This window comes from Mastigoproctus giganteus, chromosome 8, assembly GCF_048544385.1.
Source record: "Mastigoproctus giganteus isolate SK-2022 chromosome 8, ASM4854438v1, whole genome shotgun sequence".
NCBI lineage: Eukaryota > Metazoa > Arthropoda > Arachnida > Uropygi > Thelyphonidae > Mastigoproctus > Mastigoproctus giganteus.
In genome coordinates this window covers 196830279-196847762 of record NC_143582.1, presented here as the reverse complement: position 1 = coordinate 196847762, position 17484 = coordinate 196830279, and the positions used below count along the sequence as shown (strand labels likewise).

The window sequence follows — 17484 nt, the reverse complement described above, 5'->3', positions numbered from 1 at the left end:
CATCTTCCCGCCACGTGTCTTTTTTTTTTTTATTTTATTTATTATTTTTTTTTTTTTGTGGGGGTGAGGGACTGTGTCACGGGGACTAATTTTAAAAATTAATCAACCCATAGGCCTAACGAACGAAAGTAATTGATATGTATATGTAAATATTTTTTCTTCTTCTGTCTTTCCCTAACCAGAAATCAGATTCCCTTAGTTGAAACACCCCCTAATTATACTGTACACTTAAAGCTGCATTCACTAGATATTGCACAGAAATAGTCAAAAAAAAAAAGGAAAAAAAAAAGATCATATATTGTATATATATATGCATATGCCATCGTGAGCTTAAATTGACAAATTAAACTTAGATAATTAAGCAGAAATGCCTCGGACCACCGGTTATCTATTACTAGTTAACTCAATATTTAAGATCAATAAATCATAAACAAAGGACTATCAAAAAAAAAAATGTTGAGATAACTCAAAAGTGCTCAACAAACTAGCAGCTTCTATACAAGGTATATTATGCAGTAGATTGAGCAAATACAAAATACCTCTGTAAAAGTGAGATCTTTACCTATGGAGGTGTATTAATTGTACTAATTATTGTATCGAGTAAATTAAAACCATACGAAAATCACCTGTTTCAATAAAAATGAGCATTGTAGTCCTTCACATTTAGTAGGAAACATGTGAAAATGGCATTCATATTCTAAATAAATTTTTCGCCACTAGATGGCGATTGTTCTGCCCAGTGGAAGGGAAAAAAAGCACCAGTAAAGGCGGTTGGGATAAAACCCACAAAAATTGTAATAAACTTTGATCAACATCACCTTCACATGCGTAGGATTATGTAAATGGGGGATTGGAATTTACCATGGCTGGTTCACAACTAACCTGCACCGGAGAATTTATCCAACAGTTTTGCCAATACAGGATGCAAATTCACTCGGAACTCGAATTTATTCAGTTTGCAATATAAGAAGGGGTTCGCATAAAAAGGGGTTTGTAATATAAGATTATTGCACGAATCTAGAGCATGCGCAACTGAATACATATATTTATATTTTGATCAATCTTACGATATTATCCAAAATAAAACTAAATATTTCTTTTATTAAAAAGATTCGAAAAAATTATTAAAAAGTTGTAATAATTTTCTTTTTCATTTCGAATATATATAATTTACCAAAAAAAAAGTTGAATAACACTTTTTATCGAATATTTTAATATTTTCTTACATTAAAATTTTAAAACGACTATTTTGTAGATGGCGCTACATTTACATGAGAATAAATTGCATTTTTAATCACATTTTTTAAAACTATGATTTTGTAGTAGATGGCGCTGCATTCGCATAAGAAATGTATGGGGGTGATATAAGAGTTGTGTTTCGAGCTTTTACTGCAGAATTTGCTAATTATTATTATTTATTTACTTTTTTATTATTTATTTACTATTCTGAGTAAACTTTCGTTGTACAAAGTATCAAACAAGCCTCAGGCATTTCTGCTCAACTGTACGGTTATAATAAAAGGGAAAAAAAATATATTTGTTCGTAGTAACAACAAAACATTGTTGGTATGCACAAACTTATATATATATATATATATATATATATATATATATGAATATATATATATATATTCCAGCTCTAAATGACCTCCTATATCCAACGGTTCTTCACGTATCCCCACCCTTCCCGATCCCCCTCAACAAGTCCATACTACAGTCTTTAAAAGGCGGTCCTTGGTGTCTTTAAAAAGAAAGGAAAAGTTTTTCTTTCTGGCACCCTCATCACGTCATGATTTACCATTTGTGCCTCCTGTAGGAGTTACATCTTCGTCACAAGATTTCCTTTCGGGTGTTTTCTGCACCATATGTACTGTAATTTTGCTGACATATTTGTTTCCTTTCTCAATGAGCTTATCATCATCCGTTTTGTTGTATCTTCGTTCGCAGTTTTGAGCAGGCTTCCTGTCCAAATTTCCCTGTTGCAGCGCCATCTGGTAAGCAACTTCGAAAGCTTGACCCAGAGTAAGTATAATTTCAGTGGCCATTTCCTGAAAAATATAAAAGAACTTGTTTTAGTGAAAAAGAAATTTTAATGGCTAGTCCTCTCTCTCTCTTTCTCGCTTTCCTGCTTCCTTCATATCACCTACACATTCTAATAAAATGCATAAACCAGGAATACCCAAACATGTTTCGCTTTTTGTTTTCTTTCTTTTCGCTTATACAAACCATTTCTCTTTTGTAATGTTATATGCGTAATTAATTATAAAAGCAATAAAAAAAACATAATAATAACAGAAAAACAAAATAAAAGAAACTATTTATTTATTTGAATTTATATTTTAAGATAATAAATATTAGAATTTTTTTTTTAATTTCTAATATTTATTTTAATTTTTTAAAATTAATTTTTAATTATTTGAAAATATATTCCTCCATATTCCTACATAAACAATTTTAAAATTATTTATATAAGGATTAAAGGAATATACATTTAGACATACAAATCAACAGTAGCTGAATTTTTGGAGCTTTACAGCAGTTATTAGAGATGCGTAACACGGTTCTTCTTTCTCTCTCTCTCTCTCTTTCTCTCTCTCTCTATCTCTGAGAAGAGTGTGTGTTTATTTTGGAACATCACTTGCATCCAAATCAATTTTTTTTATTCAATTCCAACAAACATTCAGTAATTAATATTCAAACAAGCCTGTGATAATCAAAAAGAAGCAAAATATTGAGGAATGCATTCTCGCTATTGAATATTATATTATTCGCACAGTTACGTGATATATATTTACACTTGAAGCATATTCTGTAACAATTTTAATCAAATTCCCTTTTTTAATTTCGCAATTTTAATAAAATTGCGAAGTCGCATTTTGCAGATGCTTGATCAGCCAATTTTTCATTAAAAAACGAACGAAAACACTTCACACGCTATATTAAAATCGCGAACTACTTGTAATGTAAATGACATCACAAACTGCCAAGGAGAATTATTTAACAAATCCCCACAGCGAATTCGAGAGGGTTGGAAAGCCTAGTTATACCCAAATTTAGTAAGATAAGTAACATTCATAATTTGGTAGTAAGGACAGTTCTCGATAGATGGCGCCATGACATTTTTCCCTTTCATGTGATTTTTCCAGGTTGGTGAGAACTCAGTTAGCATATTTTTCAATAACATTCGTGTAATTGAATATAAAAAAGTATAATTCATGTTTTATAGATCTTCAGTCAGCGTGTAAGTAAAATATTTCTTTTTTTTGTCCATAGAGTTTAGTTATTTTTTTTTTTATTTACAAAAATAATTGACAATTCCACTTACCACACTTTGTGCGCAGAATACGTGACAGTAGTGGTTGGTGGTTTGATGCTCTTTGGTTATATAGGCGAAGTGGACCATATCATCAGCATCTTGGCAAGCGCAATGTATGTTCCTTATTTCATGTTCGCAAACTAGTTTCTTGAATAGAAAAAGGAAAGAGAATTATCAGTCACAACGATTATACTCCATTCTTTAAATTAGCACAGACCAAAGCACCTCGGGTGCTTTGGTCCTTGTTAATCTAAACTAATCAATTTAATCTTTGGTCACTATTGATCAATAACTGCAAGTTACCCTACAATTATTTATAAATATGCTTTTCATATTTTTATACTTATACGAGCTGGGACAAAAAAGTTCCAGGACTGGAGTAATTTAAAGAACACAAGGTGAGGGAACACAAAAATGGTTTCATTTTTTGAATGCACCTCTTTCCTTCAAGGACAGTTTTGGCCTTTGTAAAGAGGAAGAAGTCAGCTGGTGATAGATTGGGAGAGTACAGTGGATGGTTGATCTGTACAATGCCATCGTCAGAAATGTCTTGGCAACAAGGGAAGAATGGGCAGGGGCATTGTCGCAAAAGAACTAACTGCCTTTCTCTCGAAATGGCTTAAATAGTCTTTGAAGAATCTGTACGTAGAAGGCAGCATTGACTTCCTCCTCTCCAAGTATAAATTCCTTGTGAATCACTCCGTGTTTATCGCATCGTCCTGACCTGGACTTCTATAAACAAAACTTTTTTTGGGCCTTGCTGATGAAGTCCACTGCATGCTCTGACGCTTCGTCTCTGGGCGTATAGAAACACCCAACACTCATCTCTAGTGACAACACTGACGAGGAGATTAGGATTGTCTTGACGAGTCTGGATGAAGTCTTCCCATGATAACACTATTCTTTGCTTCTGCTGATCCGCGAGGGCTGTGAGGTACGAATTTTGCACAGACCTTCCTTTTCCCTGAATCTTCATGCAGAATTTGACGAATTGTCTTCTTATTCTAGACAATCTCTGTACCACCATCTGTTGGAGTACATTTCAGCTACAAGATACCACTTCTGTTTGTTTTCCAACTCATGGTACATGGCCAAAAGCACCAGTCCGGGAACTTTATTACCACACCTCATATAACGGACATCTAACTTACATTTCATTTTTGAAATTAGTAAAACTAGTTAAAATATTAAAGATAATTAAAACCAAACAGTAATAGTTCTAACCTTTGCTTTTGAGTCAATAAATTTCACACCTGTATACGAAATAGAGAGTATTACGTTGGGGACTTTGACTGAATCGCGAGTTGAGTTTTTGAGCTTTAGAATCGACTTCCTTGTGGATTCCATACCTCGCAATTCTTTGACCAAGGTAGAACCTAAATACTACAAGAAACGAAACAAAAGATCATTAAATAATAATTAAAAATACGAAGTATAAATTCAAAACCAAGTCGCTCTTGAAAATAACCAAAGAGTATTGTCCGATTAAATGAAAACATACAATAGTCATCATTAAAGACACGAAAAACTCAACCACTGATTAGTTTAACAAATAATTAAAAGAACTGAAGTACAAAAGGCAAAATTATTTCAATTCTATTGCAAAAACGTTTAGTTCCACTCCAGAAAGCAACGAGCAAACCTTCTGTATATTTTAATTCAGTAGACAATCTATTAAGAAAGGTAATTGCTTTTGTACATTTAGAAATAAACCCGTGCAGTCTTTCAAGTGGAACTGCCCATTACTTGCATCTTAAAAGAACTCCACGAGGTCAGTTAATTGCATTCTTATAAGCAATCTCGGAGAGCATTTCTTTCTCTTTTTTTAAAGTCTAACTACCATCACCTACTGCCATTTACTAATCAAATACCTCGAGGGTCTCCTACCTTCGTTGTATAATTACAACTTCCCTTGATAAGAACTTCCGGTTGGTGGCGCCACTGGGTTGCAAGAGCTGATGGAGTTTCCTCAGGTCCGGCATTGTCTAATCCGCCCATTAATTGCGTAGGGGGCCTGATCTTCAAGTTTGTAGCGTTAATTGACTGACGCAATTCATTACTCGAAGCAGCGCCATTAGATGACCCCGTTATCGATTTAACATTACTGTCTTCTTGTAAGATGTTAACTGTTTTGCTTTCTTCGACGACTGGAGTCTCCATATCATCTCCCCCAAAGTTCCAACCCTGAAGAATAATGAAGAAAGAAATCTTTAGTATTTGGGCAGCGTTATTGTGGTTTAAAGTTAGCAAATTTATGTTTTATTCATTTAAAAAAGAAATAAAAGGTAATGTGTATTAAAATAAAGTTAAATATGGTTAATAGTTCATGAAATATCTAACGAAATTTCATAAAACATGATCCACGTTAGACTAAACCGAGGACGGGGAACAATTTTCTCATTGAGAAGAAAAAAATAAGAAAAAAACGTAATTGGTTAGGTAAATTTTAAATTTAGAAATCGTAAGATCTAAACATTAATACTTAATTCAATCTTTGACTTCAAATTCAAAAATTCGGCCCAAATATGGAAAAAGAGAGAGAGAGAGAGAGAGAGAGAGAGAGAGAGAGAGAGAGAGAGAGAGAGAGGAACATCCTGTGAGAAAATTATGAATCATTACTATTCACTTATTAATGACAGCTGAAATATGAAATGCGTGTTATCTTTCAATTGCTACTAAAATCCAGGAGAAGTAAGTAAAGTACATTACAAAAATGTTGACCATATATTATTGAGGTAAATGTTGCTATCTGTTTATTTTATTAAATCACAGAAGAGTCGAGAAATAGCGTTGCATTTTAATTTTTATTAAAAATCCAGGAGTTGTCTCAGTCTTGCACTACTCTAATAATAATATAGTGCTGCAATACCAAGGCAATTGAAGCAGTTCCTCCACAATATAAGATCGGTTACTAAATGACTTTTTAAAAATCAAGTGAGCATAGAAATATTTAAAATTGAATTCAGAAGAGCTATTTTATGAGGACTTACCAGCTTGGATAAGTCGAAATCTTTAAGATCCTCAAAGAAGCGACTTGTCGTTTTCTCTCCTAATGATGTAAGGATTCTTTTTCTATGACCAAGTTTGCTGATCTCCAGAACCTGAAATTAAGGAGTTGACTAAATACAAATCTCAACTTTCAGTTTGATATAATTTTATTTTGATATTTCTGTGTATAATTATGGAAATGTGAGTATTAACTATGCTAACCATCGCCTGAGACCGACTAACTCAGCCACGTTGTGAAAAGACCCATAAAAATTCTTCCCATCATCGATGGGTTTCGAACTCTTTTCCACCAAAGGTGGGGAGGACACGATCCTACCAACTATGCTACCAACGAAGGCTTACAGGATATTGTTCTTATATGATTGTATGTTTAAATAATAATATCATTATAAAATTATTCATTAATAGATACACTGCCCTACCATAAACATCCGGGCACCTTTCCATTGTCACGCTCTACCCAAGCTCCACGTCACTATAAATCAAGATTATTTAGAGATACGCAGGTGTTCCTATATTTATGGTAAGGCAGTATATATTCGTGGATAATTCGAATTTAGATAATGGCATTAGCGCAGCAGGTATAAAAATGGAAAGAAAAAACTTTATTTTTATCCCTTTTTGTAAAATTCATGTTCCACTGCCTCTTATATTAGTTTAAAATATAATTAAAAATATATGACCCATAACATACTTATTATAAATTAATCTAATCTTAAATTTATAGTGAGCATCGCGATATTAAATTTTGTATAAATTTTCAGAAAAATAAATAAACGCAAAGATGGAATAAAAAATCGTCCTCGTTCGTATCAACACTTAATCTATTAAAATTAATGCGAAAAAATAAATCAGAAATAAACTTATTCCATTCTTGGGGATGGGAGGGAGAATTTCATGCGTTATAATCCATTCATGTTCCGCTCCCTGCTAACACATTACTTTATGTTAATTTTCTATTTTTAGCTCTATGTAGCAACTCTTCCGATCCCCTACGTGTATTCAACTCGTAATTTTCTTGCTCATTAGGGGTCTGTACGAAGCTCCCGAGAAAAGCAAGTGCTCAGCTAAACAAGGGTACGTAATGAAGTACGCTTCGAACAACTTCGTTGAGCACTTCGCTAAACCAGACTTTAATGACACATTGAAGATTCGTTCCGGCTGTGAATGACGTATTCGTATTCATTAGAACACAAAGTTTTCGCTAAAATATCTTTTCATTGACGATTTAATATTATACGGTGCATTGCCGATAATTATAATGCGGCCATACCGAAAAATGAATGAATTCTTCGTTGGCAAACACGAAACGGCTCCTTGTTTTGCTTAAACTGCAACCAGAGATGCTAAATCGACAATAAAGTAATATTTTACTCTTAAAATACTTCAATTCGTACAAAATGTAGTATAAAATCAAAAAGTTTTAACTAATATGGCGATTCTTACTATTATTGTATTTCAAAGTCGGTTTGAGTCACGTCGCTTGCTCATTTTAACGTCGCATATACTTTAAAAGACTACCGGAAGTTATCAACATAACGCCTTATACGTGTAACATTGATATCCGGTACAGTACAAGTGAAATTTTTCACGTTGTTATTGTGATAATCATGATAAATTATTGATTGATTGTCAATACATCATCTGATTAGTGTTTAATAACCAAATAAAGATAGAGAACAAAACCTATTATGAAAATGGCTTAAAGTAGATTTTCGTTTAGTTGAAAAAACTAATTTTATTTTAGGATACCATCATATAGTAACAAAAGAAATGGTGTAGAAAATAAATAGCATTTTAGAACAAATATGTTTTAAGAAAATCAAAACAGATTTTTAAATCTAGACTTAAATTTTATTTTTCAGTTCTTTTAATAAAAATTATTACAAAAAATTGGTTTTATAATGTAGATTCTGTTTTTTTAAGTTTATTTTTAGCAATTGCTTGTTTCTTATTTCAAACTATAATCAATTTTTTTTTAAAATAACGAAATTAATTTTTTGCTCATTTTTATTAACCATTATCAAAATAATGGTAAACAAGGGTACGTTATGGTATTAATCGAAAACTTCTATTATATTCAGAAAAAAAAATGGAAATTTATCACACATCAAATTCCTTATGATATAAATTAAATAAAATAACAAGTATTACAGTTTATCTTATTTAATAATTCTCTCTGCTCACTTATTTATTTATTGTATTTTATTATTTAAGCATTTTTTATTTTAATTAATCAAGTTGTTTATTTATTTATTTTTTTCCTTTTATTTATGAGATTTGTTTATATAACTTTGTATGCGTCATACACGTCATAGCACGTCATAGAAGACATTTTGAAAAATACGTCATTTTGCATTTTGAAAATTACGTCATTGTTGAGTTGATAATTTATCACAGTCAACTTGAGATATTAGAAAATAAATAACTAACAGTTTTTTTTTTCTCTTTTTTATCTGTTAGGGTACAAATTAATATAGAAAACACCAAATAATTCAGCTCACCGTGCTCAGTTCTATTTCCCACAGTTTCCTAACACGATTCATATCGGTGTAGCCATTTCTAAGAAAAGACGAGATGTACTGTTCCAAGTGAAGACATCTTAGCCACTGGTTGACACCATCAGGAACACGAGTCTTACCCTCTCCTTCTCCTATAGGCCTCAACAAAGGCAGCCCTTTCGTTGACTCTAAGATCTTCTGCCGGTGCTCCCGGACTAAAACTCCCATTTCAAGAAGGTCTGCATCTTCCAGCAGGTTTCCACCCTTTAAAAATCACGTCATGAAAAAAATAGGATTATTTAGGAGGGATGTTACAAGAGCAAATGTTTCTATATTCATATTAATTTTAAAAAAAATCCTCGAATGCATTCTTTTGCATCTGTTTCTTATGATTACAATAATCTTTCTAAGTTAAGAAAGAAGCCTAATTTACCAGCTGTTTAGAACAAGTAAGATAATTATTTGTAAGTCATTTATGCACTTAACTTCGTAGGCTGGGTCACTAACACTGCGCTTTGTCGCATCAACGAAGGTCATTCGAACAAGTGAACCCAATATCTCCCAGAATGCGACTCTCTAATGACGTCTAAGGTCTCTGTTGTGACAAAAGTATCACTTAAGACAAGTTTTCTTTTTTATGTCACTTAAGTAAGCCTCAAAATCCGCGTAGTACTTTATTTTCCCCTAAAATACTCCAAATGCTTTGTTATATACAGTTATTACATGGATGCTATACGAGTAGAGTATCATATATATTAAAATCCGTCGGTGTCTAGCCATCCACTTGTATTATATTTTGTTTGATAGAGAGAGAGAGAATTGGGCTCTCTAGAACGACAATTCTTTTGCCATTTATTTTTGAAATTTTCTCTAGATTAACGCGTCATGTGAGAAGGATAGTTACGCCCTTTTATTTCTCCGCTGAAGGAGGAGGGGGAGAGCTTATTGATAAAGACAGACCCTATTACGGTTCTATGGGAATTTTTGTTGGTGTCTTGAGGGCCCTCTGGCTACTTACCTGGATATCTTGCTGCCATTGTGCATGCTTAAAATGCTATAATTAGAATTAAATGCGTCTTTCTCTTGCTGAATTTTTGGAAGTGTTTTTCATAAATGATAATATTATTTAGTGCAGTTGCTTGCAGCGGGCTTTGGTCATGGAACCAGGACTTAAACTGGCCCAACAAAACGCCCTGCCCTCAATCCTAGCAGCAAGAACTCTTCCCTGTCCTTTTACACAATAGTAATTCTCCTACCTGAGTCCCTTGAACTCTCTAAGATTTGTCCTGACAGCTACTGAAATAATTATTTAAAAAAAAATTCTTTTCGATTTCAATTGACAATAAAATTAATCACAAAAGAAATTATAAGTCAAGACTCAAAATATATCATCATATTTTGAGCCTTGACTTCAGAATTATAAGTTTAATTCAAAAATATAAGTTTTGCTTATTATAACCAAGGCTCGACAAAGATGGCTGACTGGTTGCCATTGGCGACCAGGCAGCCATGTTTGAAATTCGACTTGGAGATTAGAATTAAATTAGTATAAAGAAATTATAAGTCTTACTCACAAGAAATTCCACATCGTCAAAGCCGTTTGATATGAAGATATCCGTGTATTCTGACAATTCCAAACTCTTTAACCAATCAGCTATCGTTGCAAAACCTTTATTCAAAGATGTCTGCTGGAATTCTATAAGAAAAGTTAAGTTTTAAATGAATATATCAGGAGAATAAAACAAGAAATAATTCAAACTTCTTATTTAAATTTAATGATGGATAATCGTTCTACCAACTAGTTTGATGCTCTAGGAACAGTTCTCCTTCTTAGTAGGAGTAGTAGAAAGGATGCAGAAAATACCTTTTCGAAGCTGTATCATCGTTTTCAAAAACTGTTCCTCCATCTCTCTTGCGAACACAGACTCCCTTGACAGACCACCTCCATAGGACACCATTAAATCGGCCACATCCAACCACTCAGCATTTTCCTCCAACGGACTCATTAAAGACATGTTCCCTTTGTCCACCTTACCATCCAAATCTTCTCGGATTAACACCTTGGTCCTGCTTGATAAATTAACCTCGTGATGAGGCGTAACTCTATCTTTTGCCGATTTCCCCACCATCTGTTGGTCACACGTGCACGAAGCGGGACATTTGGTAGATCCTCGGCACAATCCTATAAGAACAGAAAGAATAATTTAGAGGGAGAAAAGGAAAATTAAAGAAGACATCGAAAGGAAAATTTGGCTGTCTTAAAAATTGATTAAATTTTAAGGGAATTTTGCTATTGCTGTTCTGAAATACAAAATTCTGGAGGAGAACATTTTACCTGCGAATGGATCGTCATCCACCACCTCTTCTATCGTATCCGTAGAGACGGATTTGTTTTCCTTCCGTAGCGTCAACTTAACCTTCCCCTTGGAATCGATAATAGCGAACAGTTCGTCTTCTGTCAGCGTTTCTATGTCACGGGACAGCCGCTTGTTTCTGTATTGCTGAGAAAAGGAAAACGGTTGGATTAATGAGAAAGCCAGAATTCATTTCCTCAGTTGCAGGCAAGATTTGTGAACTTTAACCTTTCTAGGAATGATGGAGTTAAATTTCGTAAGATGACTTTGTAGGGGTCAAAAATACAGTGACAATCATCGGAAATATTGGTAGCGATAATATTTAATAAAGAGTACACTGAATGGACAGTTTATTAGGTCCTCTCAATCACCCAGGGAATCGGCCAACTCGTCAAAGATAGTGTCACGCGTTTGTAGTCGGCGCCAGACGTGCCGGTACAAGTATCGAGGATCAATGTCTGGATACGAGTATCAAGGACCAATGTCTTGGTTCGAGTATCAAGGACCAATGTCTTGGTTCAAGTATCAAAGATCAGTATCTGGGTACGAGTATCAAAGACCGGTTTCCGGTGCGCGTATCAAGGACCAGTATCCGAGTGCGAGTATCGAGTACCAATGTCTGGGAACGAGTATCAAGGACCAATGTCCGGGTACATGTATCAAGAACCGATGTCTGGGTACGAGTATCAAGGACCAATGTCTGAATACGAGTATCAAGAACCAATGTCTGGGTACATGTATCAAGACCGATGTCTGGATACCAGTATCAAGGATCAATATCTGGGTACGAGTGTCAAAGATCTGGGTATAAGTATCAAAGACCGTTTTCCGGGAGCGAGTACCAAGGACCAGTGTCCGGGTGCAAGTATCAAGTACCAAGGTCTGGGTACGAGTATCAAGGACCAATGTTTGGATAAGAGTATCATGGACCAATGTCTGGGTTCGAGTATTAAGGACAAATGTCTGGGTATGAGTATATTGCCTGGGTGATTACGCATAATTTCGTTGTTGGATGTTTTCTGGTTGTTGAACCATTCTTGGATCAACAACCAGAAAACATCCAACAATGAAAAGCCTGTGGCTGGAGACAGAAGGTTAGAAGAAAGGTGAAGTCTAGCAGGCAAGCTACAAGTAGCCATATGACAACGCAGTACAACGGTAGTGTACAAAAGGTACGGTGGAACTTACAGTATGTCTGATCATGCCACGGATGGGTATAATAGAGGACGTAATTGAGATAGGTTTATAAAATAACGTTTCTTTGGGTTGTTGTTGTTTGTTGTTGTTTTGGTTTTTAGGAGCATTAGCAACTAAGGCCATATTGCTCCGGGAATATGCGGTGGTCATTCCATGACCTTTCCGCATCCTCCGTATTTGGTGGTCACGGGCTCGAATCCCGGTCTAATCAAGAAGCGTGTGCTACGCACTGCTGCTCCTTCCCACCTGGCTACGGTTATGTTTTGGGTTATGTTTTACCAACGACCTGAGGACTCTGTTGTTTCCCCAGAGATAGTGACAGCGCTTGGACTTAGGATCATTGGAAGTGACTACGTTTTTACACGTAATCAACCTAAAATAACAAACATCGTTTTAATCGGATAATAAAATAACTAATATCGTTTTTAATTCACTTTTATCTTATTTCCTAATATCTTTACCAGCAAAAAAAAAAAAAAATAATTAAATTAAACAAAAAAAGTTAAAAATAATTGTATATATTCACTGAACATCCCTTCATTTTTGGATGGAAAAAACAGCCCCCTTTTAGGGATTGTATTAATACATTTTGAGTAAGAACTGCTGGGTTTCTTTCTTCTAAAAATTCCGATTTTTCATCCTGCAAACAAACAAAATATCGAGACTGCATCAGCGTATAATGTGTCATTGTGAAAGCCAATAGTCGAATATGAGAAGTGCACAGAGTACGAAAAACAAAAAAGAAAGAAAGAAGTAGAGAGCAAGTCGACAGGGATCGAGAAAGAAGCTAGAGGGGGGAGGGAAGAGCTTTACTAGCAGCGGTTACAACGATATTAGCATCGGTGGCGCAGCATCTCCTAGCTCGGTAGACAAGATAGACAGAGAAGATAACCGGATACGTTTGGTTCCTTGCTGTGGTTTTGTTATTCTAAAATTGCCGCCGTCCAAGATGACGGAATATTTTAATCTCCTCTAAGCGACCGTGTGCCACATTACGGGGATCAAAGAAGAGAGGATAATCTTATCGTCACATCAAAGATGAAACGTAGCCCAGAGGTCACGGCTTTTCAAACTGCTCCTAAAACCCTTGTCATGTTGTCAGGTCAAAGTTCATGGTAAGTGTCAACCGAACACTGAGACGCAAATGGGGTCATTGCCGGAATGAATTAGTTGAAGAGATGGGAAAGGTTTTGGCCCAGAGAAGCTTATTTTTTAAAATTTTATTTTTTAATGTATTTTTTATGAAATGAAACCAATATTGACCTTTCCTCTGTTTTAGAATTAATAAATTAGATAAAGAAGGCTACCCCAAACTACTGACAAACATGTTCTAAATATTATATACACTGATTGGTCACTTTATTAAGTACACCTATTTAATAGCAAGTAGGTCCTCCCTTCTTCTCCTAACCCTCCGACCAGCCTGGATTCACAGTGGCATAGACAGCGGAGTGTCGAAAGAGTGCCACAGGGATGCCAATCTACGACGAGTCAATTGCTTTCCACAAGTGTTGCAAATTGGATGGTTGTGGATCAATACACAGAAGAGCTCGTTGCACTTCAACTCACAGATGCTAAGTCAGATAGATCCTTCAGATCTATCTGACTGAGAAGGGCCATTACAGTACGAAGATTCAATCTCATGTTCCTAGAACACGTTTTTCACAATTCTTGCCTTCTGACATGACGCATTATTCTGTTGGAAGAAGTCATCCAACATTGTTGACAACAAGCAGGACGGTCCATTGACTCATGGTGTTTTCTCCATATTCTGATCTTTCCATCAAAGTGAAAGAGAAGGAACCAGGATCCGTTACAGCAAGCAATATTTTTCAAATCTTCCACTGTCCAGGATTAGTGTTCCTGAGCCGATTGTAACCATGTCTTTTTCTTAGCATCTATCCGTGACCAAAAGTGTAGGTGCACCTAAAGAAGTTGCCACTCAGTGTATAATAAACTCAGAATCGCTAAGTGCACGATAAATTAATATTCGAAAGCCCATTCTATTGATTATTTTTAGCAACAGGAAAACTTTTATTGTACTGACCTGACTGAGAGGCCTCATCTTCTCGTGGATTCCAAAGACAGCTGTTCCTGGAGAAGGGGGTGGAAAATCGGGTGTTGGCGGTTGTTGATAGTTGGTTGGACTTACTGGAAGTTGAACAGTGGCCCTCTTGTTTCTCAAATCTAAAGTAGTTGGTTTGATGGGAGGTTCCCGTTCTCCACAAGGAGTAATCCCGTGCTCCCCTGCCAACCTTCGCCTATGGGAGGTCGGCGTACTCTTTGCCCAGTCTGAGATTCTTCCGCTGGCGATGTCATCATAAAGGGTGCTGAAAGGGGAAGACTCGGGGACTTTCCCGTTAGACATCTCGTTTCGCTTAGCGTTGTTACCGTCGAAGCTAGAGAAAAATTCGTTTCCTTCCTTGCTATGGTAACTGGCTAATCCTTCGAAGTTGCCTCCGTCCTGGTTCGCATCCCCGTCACCGGAAGTAGCGAGGTAGAAGTATTCAAATGCGGCCGATGAGTAGCGCAGACTGTGAGGACTCTTGTTGCCAGGAGACAGCGAAGTCACTGATTTCCGGGGTGGCTTTGCAGGAGGCTGAAACGGACACAAAAGACTCAGTTACAAAGTCGAATGTATCTCATTAAGATCTCCCCGAGAAGAAGAGATCGCTACATGACATGCATAATTACCCCAGATTCGCTACCACAGTTTCATGTCTGTTAAAGAAACTAGAGGAACCCCCCCCCCCTTTTTTTTTTTTCATAAATCCCTTTCCTGTATTTCTTTCTTCCTAAATAACAAATTAAATTAAAACCAGCTACGCATATGCTACTGCGAAATATCGAACAATGATTTGTAAAACATAACGTTGTTCTTTTTAGTAACGTTCCTTGTGCCTTCACTTAATGTTCCATCACCTAATGAAAGTGTAAGGTATAATTGCAATCGGTGCATTTGATTAATTATACTCCCTTGATGACATTCGACCTTCAACTGGTATCAACGGACCCATTCCGTGCCAACAAAACATTCCCCATACCATGATACCACCTCCAGATGCTTGGATTATTTTCACAAGGCTAGCAGGATCCATCTTTTCGTAAGGTTCTCGTCATCCTCTCTGCCTACCATCAGTGGAAAACAAATGGTAATGTGATTCATCTACCACACGACGTTCTTCCGTTGTTCTAGACGGCGGAAATCCATGGCATCTTGGTGGATATTGACTATTCGTTGTTGGCATGATGGTGAAAATCCGTGGCTCTCCTTTTCGAAATAAACTCTTTCGAAGTGTATGCACTTGCGCCATCGATGAAGCCACTGGAAGACATTTCTTGACAACTCTTTGAGAATGGTCGTTGTGGCCACAAATCCGCGAACTTCTTTAATCCGTTGTGCCACTTGGCCAGTGTTGAAATCTTCTATTCTCCTCTGATCTATCGCCAGTTCGCTGAAATTCGAGTGGTTGTACAGTGGCACTTCCATTCAGCCAATAAATTTTCATCCTGTGTATATATTACGTTGCAAAGAAATAGTACTATGTGAATTACACCTGGTAATCTCAAAGTGAGCATCTTATAGACCTTAACAGAGAAAATGTGTGTGTGTGTAAGTAGCCTAGCAATTTTGGTTAGCATCCACAATCTTGATCACGACAATTAGCCATCCCAATTTTAAAACTGTGCTCACGATCGTTTACCCACAGGAATTTTTTAAGGAAAATCAATGAATCTTAAAAACAAAACCATCAATCTACAGCCTGCCTACCACACACGCACACGCACACACTTTCTTCTGAAAAAAATCAAGAAAAATGATCAAATTAAAAGTGAATTCAAAGGACACTCACCGGGGGTTTCCCACCAGACGCAGCGGTCCTGATTGGCACCTCTGAAACATAACATCCATTTTTCAGATATTTATTAACGATTAGCAATAATTAAAAAAATTATTTAATTTAAAATAAAATAGGGTAACAAAGAAAGAAAGAAAAATTCCCAAAATCTTCAAATATGGGATTATTCGGAAGGAAATAAGAAACTTTACCATGTATTTACAGCTTTCTTTCCCTTAATAAAACCAGCTATTTCTTGCGTCTAAAAAATAGAAAGAAGGCGTTTATGCATGCAATATAATGAAGAATTTTCTACATACCTGGTGGTTGAGATTGTAACGAGAGGGTGTCCAGCTCCCTGGAAAGCGGAGGGGTTTCATAAACCGAGGGACTCCGACTACTGATGGACAATTGTTCAGAACTGGACTCTCTTGATTTTGACGTGAGTGTACGATGAGAATCACTTTCCCTGAAGGGAGGGGGGATATAAAATACTAATATAAATCTATAAGAATACACAATTCATTATCAAAATTTATTTTCAGCCTTTGGCAAAAACAATTCCAATAATCCGCTCTCCAAAAAGAGTACACCTACCCTGATGACCTCTTACTTCTATTGCCAGCGAGATCATTATTTTCAGAAAGGGGAGAAGTAGTTTGTAGAGGAAAACCATGAATACTAATTCTCTCTGGACTAGAAAATCCAGTGGTGGACAAGGAGAGAAAGCTCGATGGAGAAATAGAAGGTACTGATTTACTAATCTCATCTGCTCTGCTTGTTGCTGTTGTGTGGTCTGTAATAGAAAATAAAATGACGTGTAAGTTTTGAGATATTATTGCCTTACATATTTGTCAATAAAAATAGTTAACAGTATTTTTTTCAAATTTAAAAAAGGTGTTTACCTTTAATGATTTTCGCTATTTGTTTAGATATAGCAGTGTTGAGATCGTCTAATAAATCAAATACTGTCCTTTTTTGACTATTTTCCAGATTAACGTCAGCACCTGAAACGAAAAAAAAATATATAAGACGTACAAAAGTATAAGATAATGCCAAATGCCAAAATAAATAACCAAAATAAAATATGGGATTTCTGTACACAAATAAGATCATGATTTTTAAATAATTTTATCTATTATTTATTTTATTAATTTCTTTATTTTATTGGTCATTTTAAAAATGCTTTTATTTTATAGTTTATATAAAAAAATTATTTCATATATTTTAATATTAATTTAGTTATTTAATTAATCAATTAAATTATT

General features: G+C 35.5%; 1 protein-coding gene across 1 annotated transcript in view; it reads right to left on the bottom strand.

Moving 5' to 3' along the window:
- Positions 1-1683: 1683 nt before the first annotated feature.
- The window catches only part of LOC150082148 (ankyrin repeat and SAM domain-containing protein 1A-like), a 38767-nt gene continuing 22966 nt past the window's right edge, over positions 1684-17484 (bottom strand). Inside the window, exons 7-20 of the mRNA XM_090379133.1 lie at positions 17122-17223; positions 16814-17012; positions 16537-16685; positions 16232-16272; positions 14425-14976; positions 11162-11327; positions 10691-11008; positions 10401-10522; positions 8830-9090; positions 6307-6417; positions 5204-5500; positions 4541-4699; positions 3326-3463; positions 1684-2048 (exon numbers count right to left, since the gene is read on the bottom strand). Coding sequence (XP_090235259.1) covers positions 1788-2048; positions 3326-3463; positions 4541-4699; positions 5204-5500; positions 6307-6417; positions 8830-9090; positions 10401-10522; positions 10691-11008; positions 11162-11327; positions 14425-14976; positions 16232-16272; positions 16537-16685; positions 16814-17012; positions 17122-17223 — 2876 coding nt within the window. The 3' untranslated portion in view covers positions 1684-1787. The remainder of the gene's footprint in view (positions 2049-3325; positions 3464-4540; positions 4700-5203; positions 5501-6306; positions 6418-8829; positions 9091-10400; positions 10523-10690; positions 11009-11161; positions 11328-14424; positions 14977-16231; positions 16273-16536; positions 16686-16813; positions 17013-17121; positions 17224-17484) is intronic.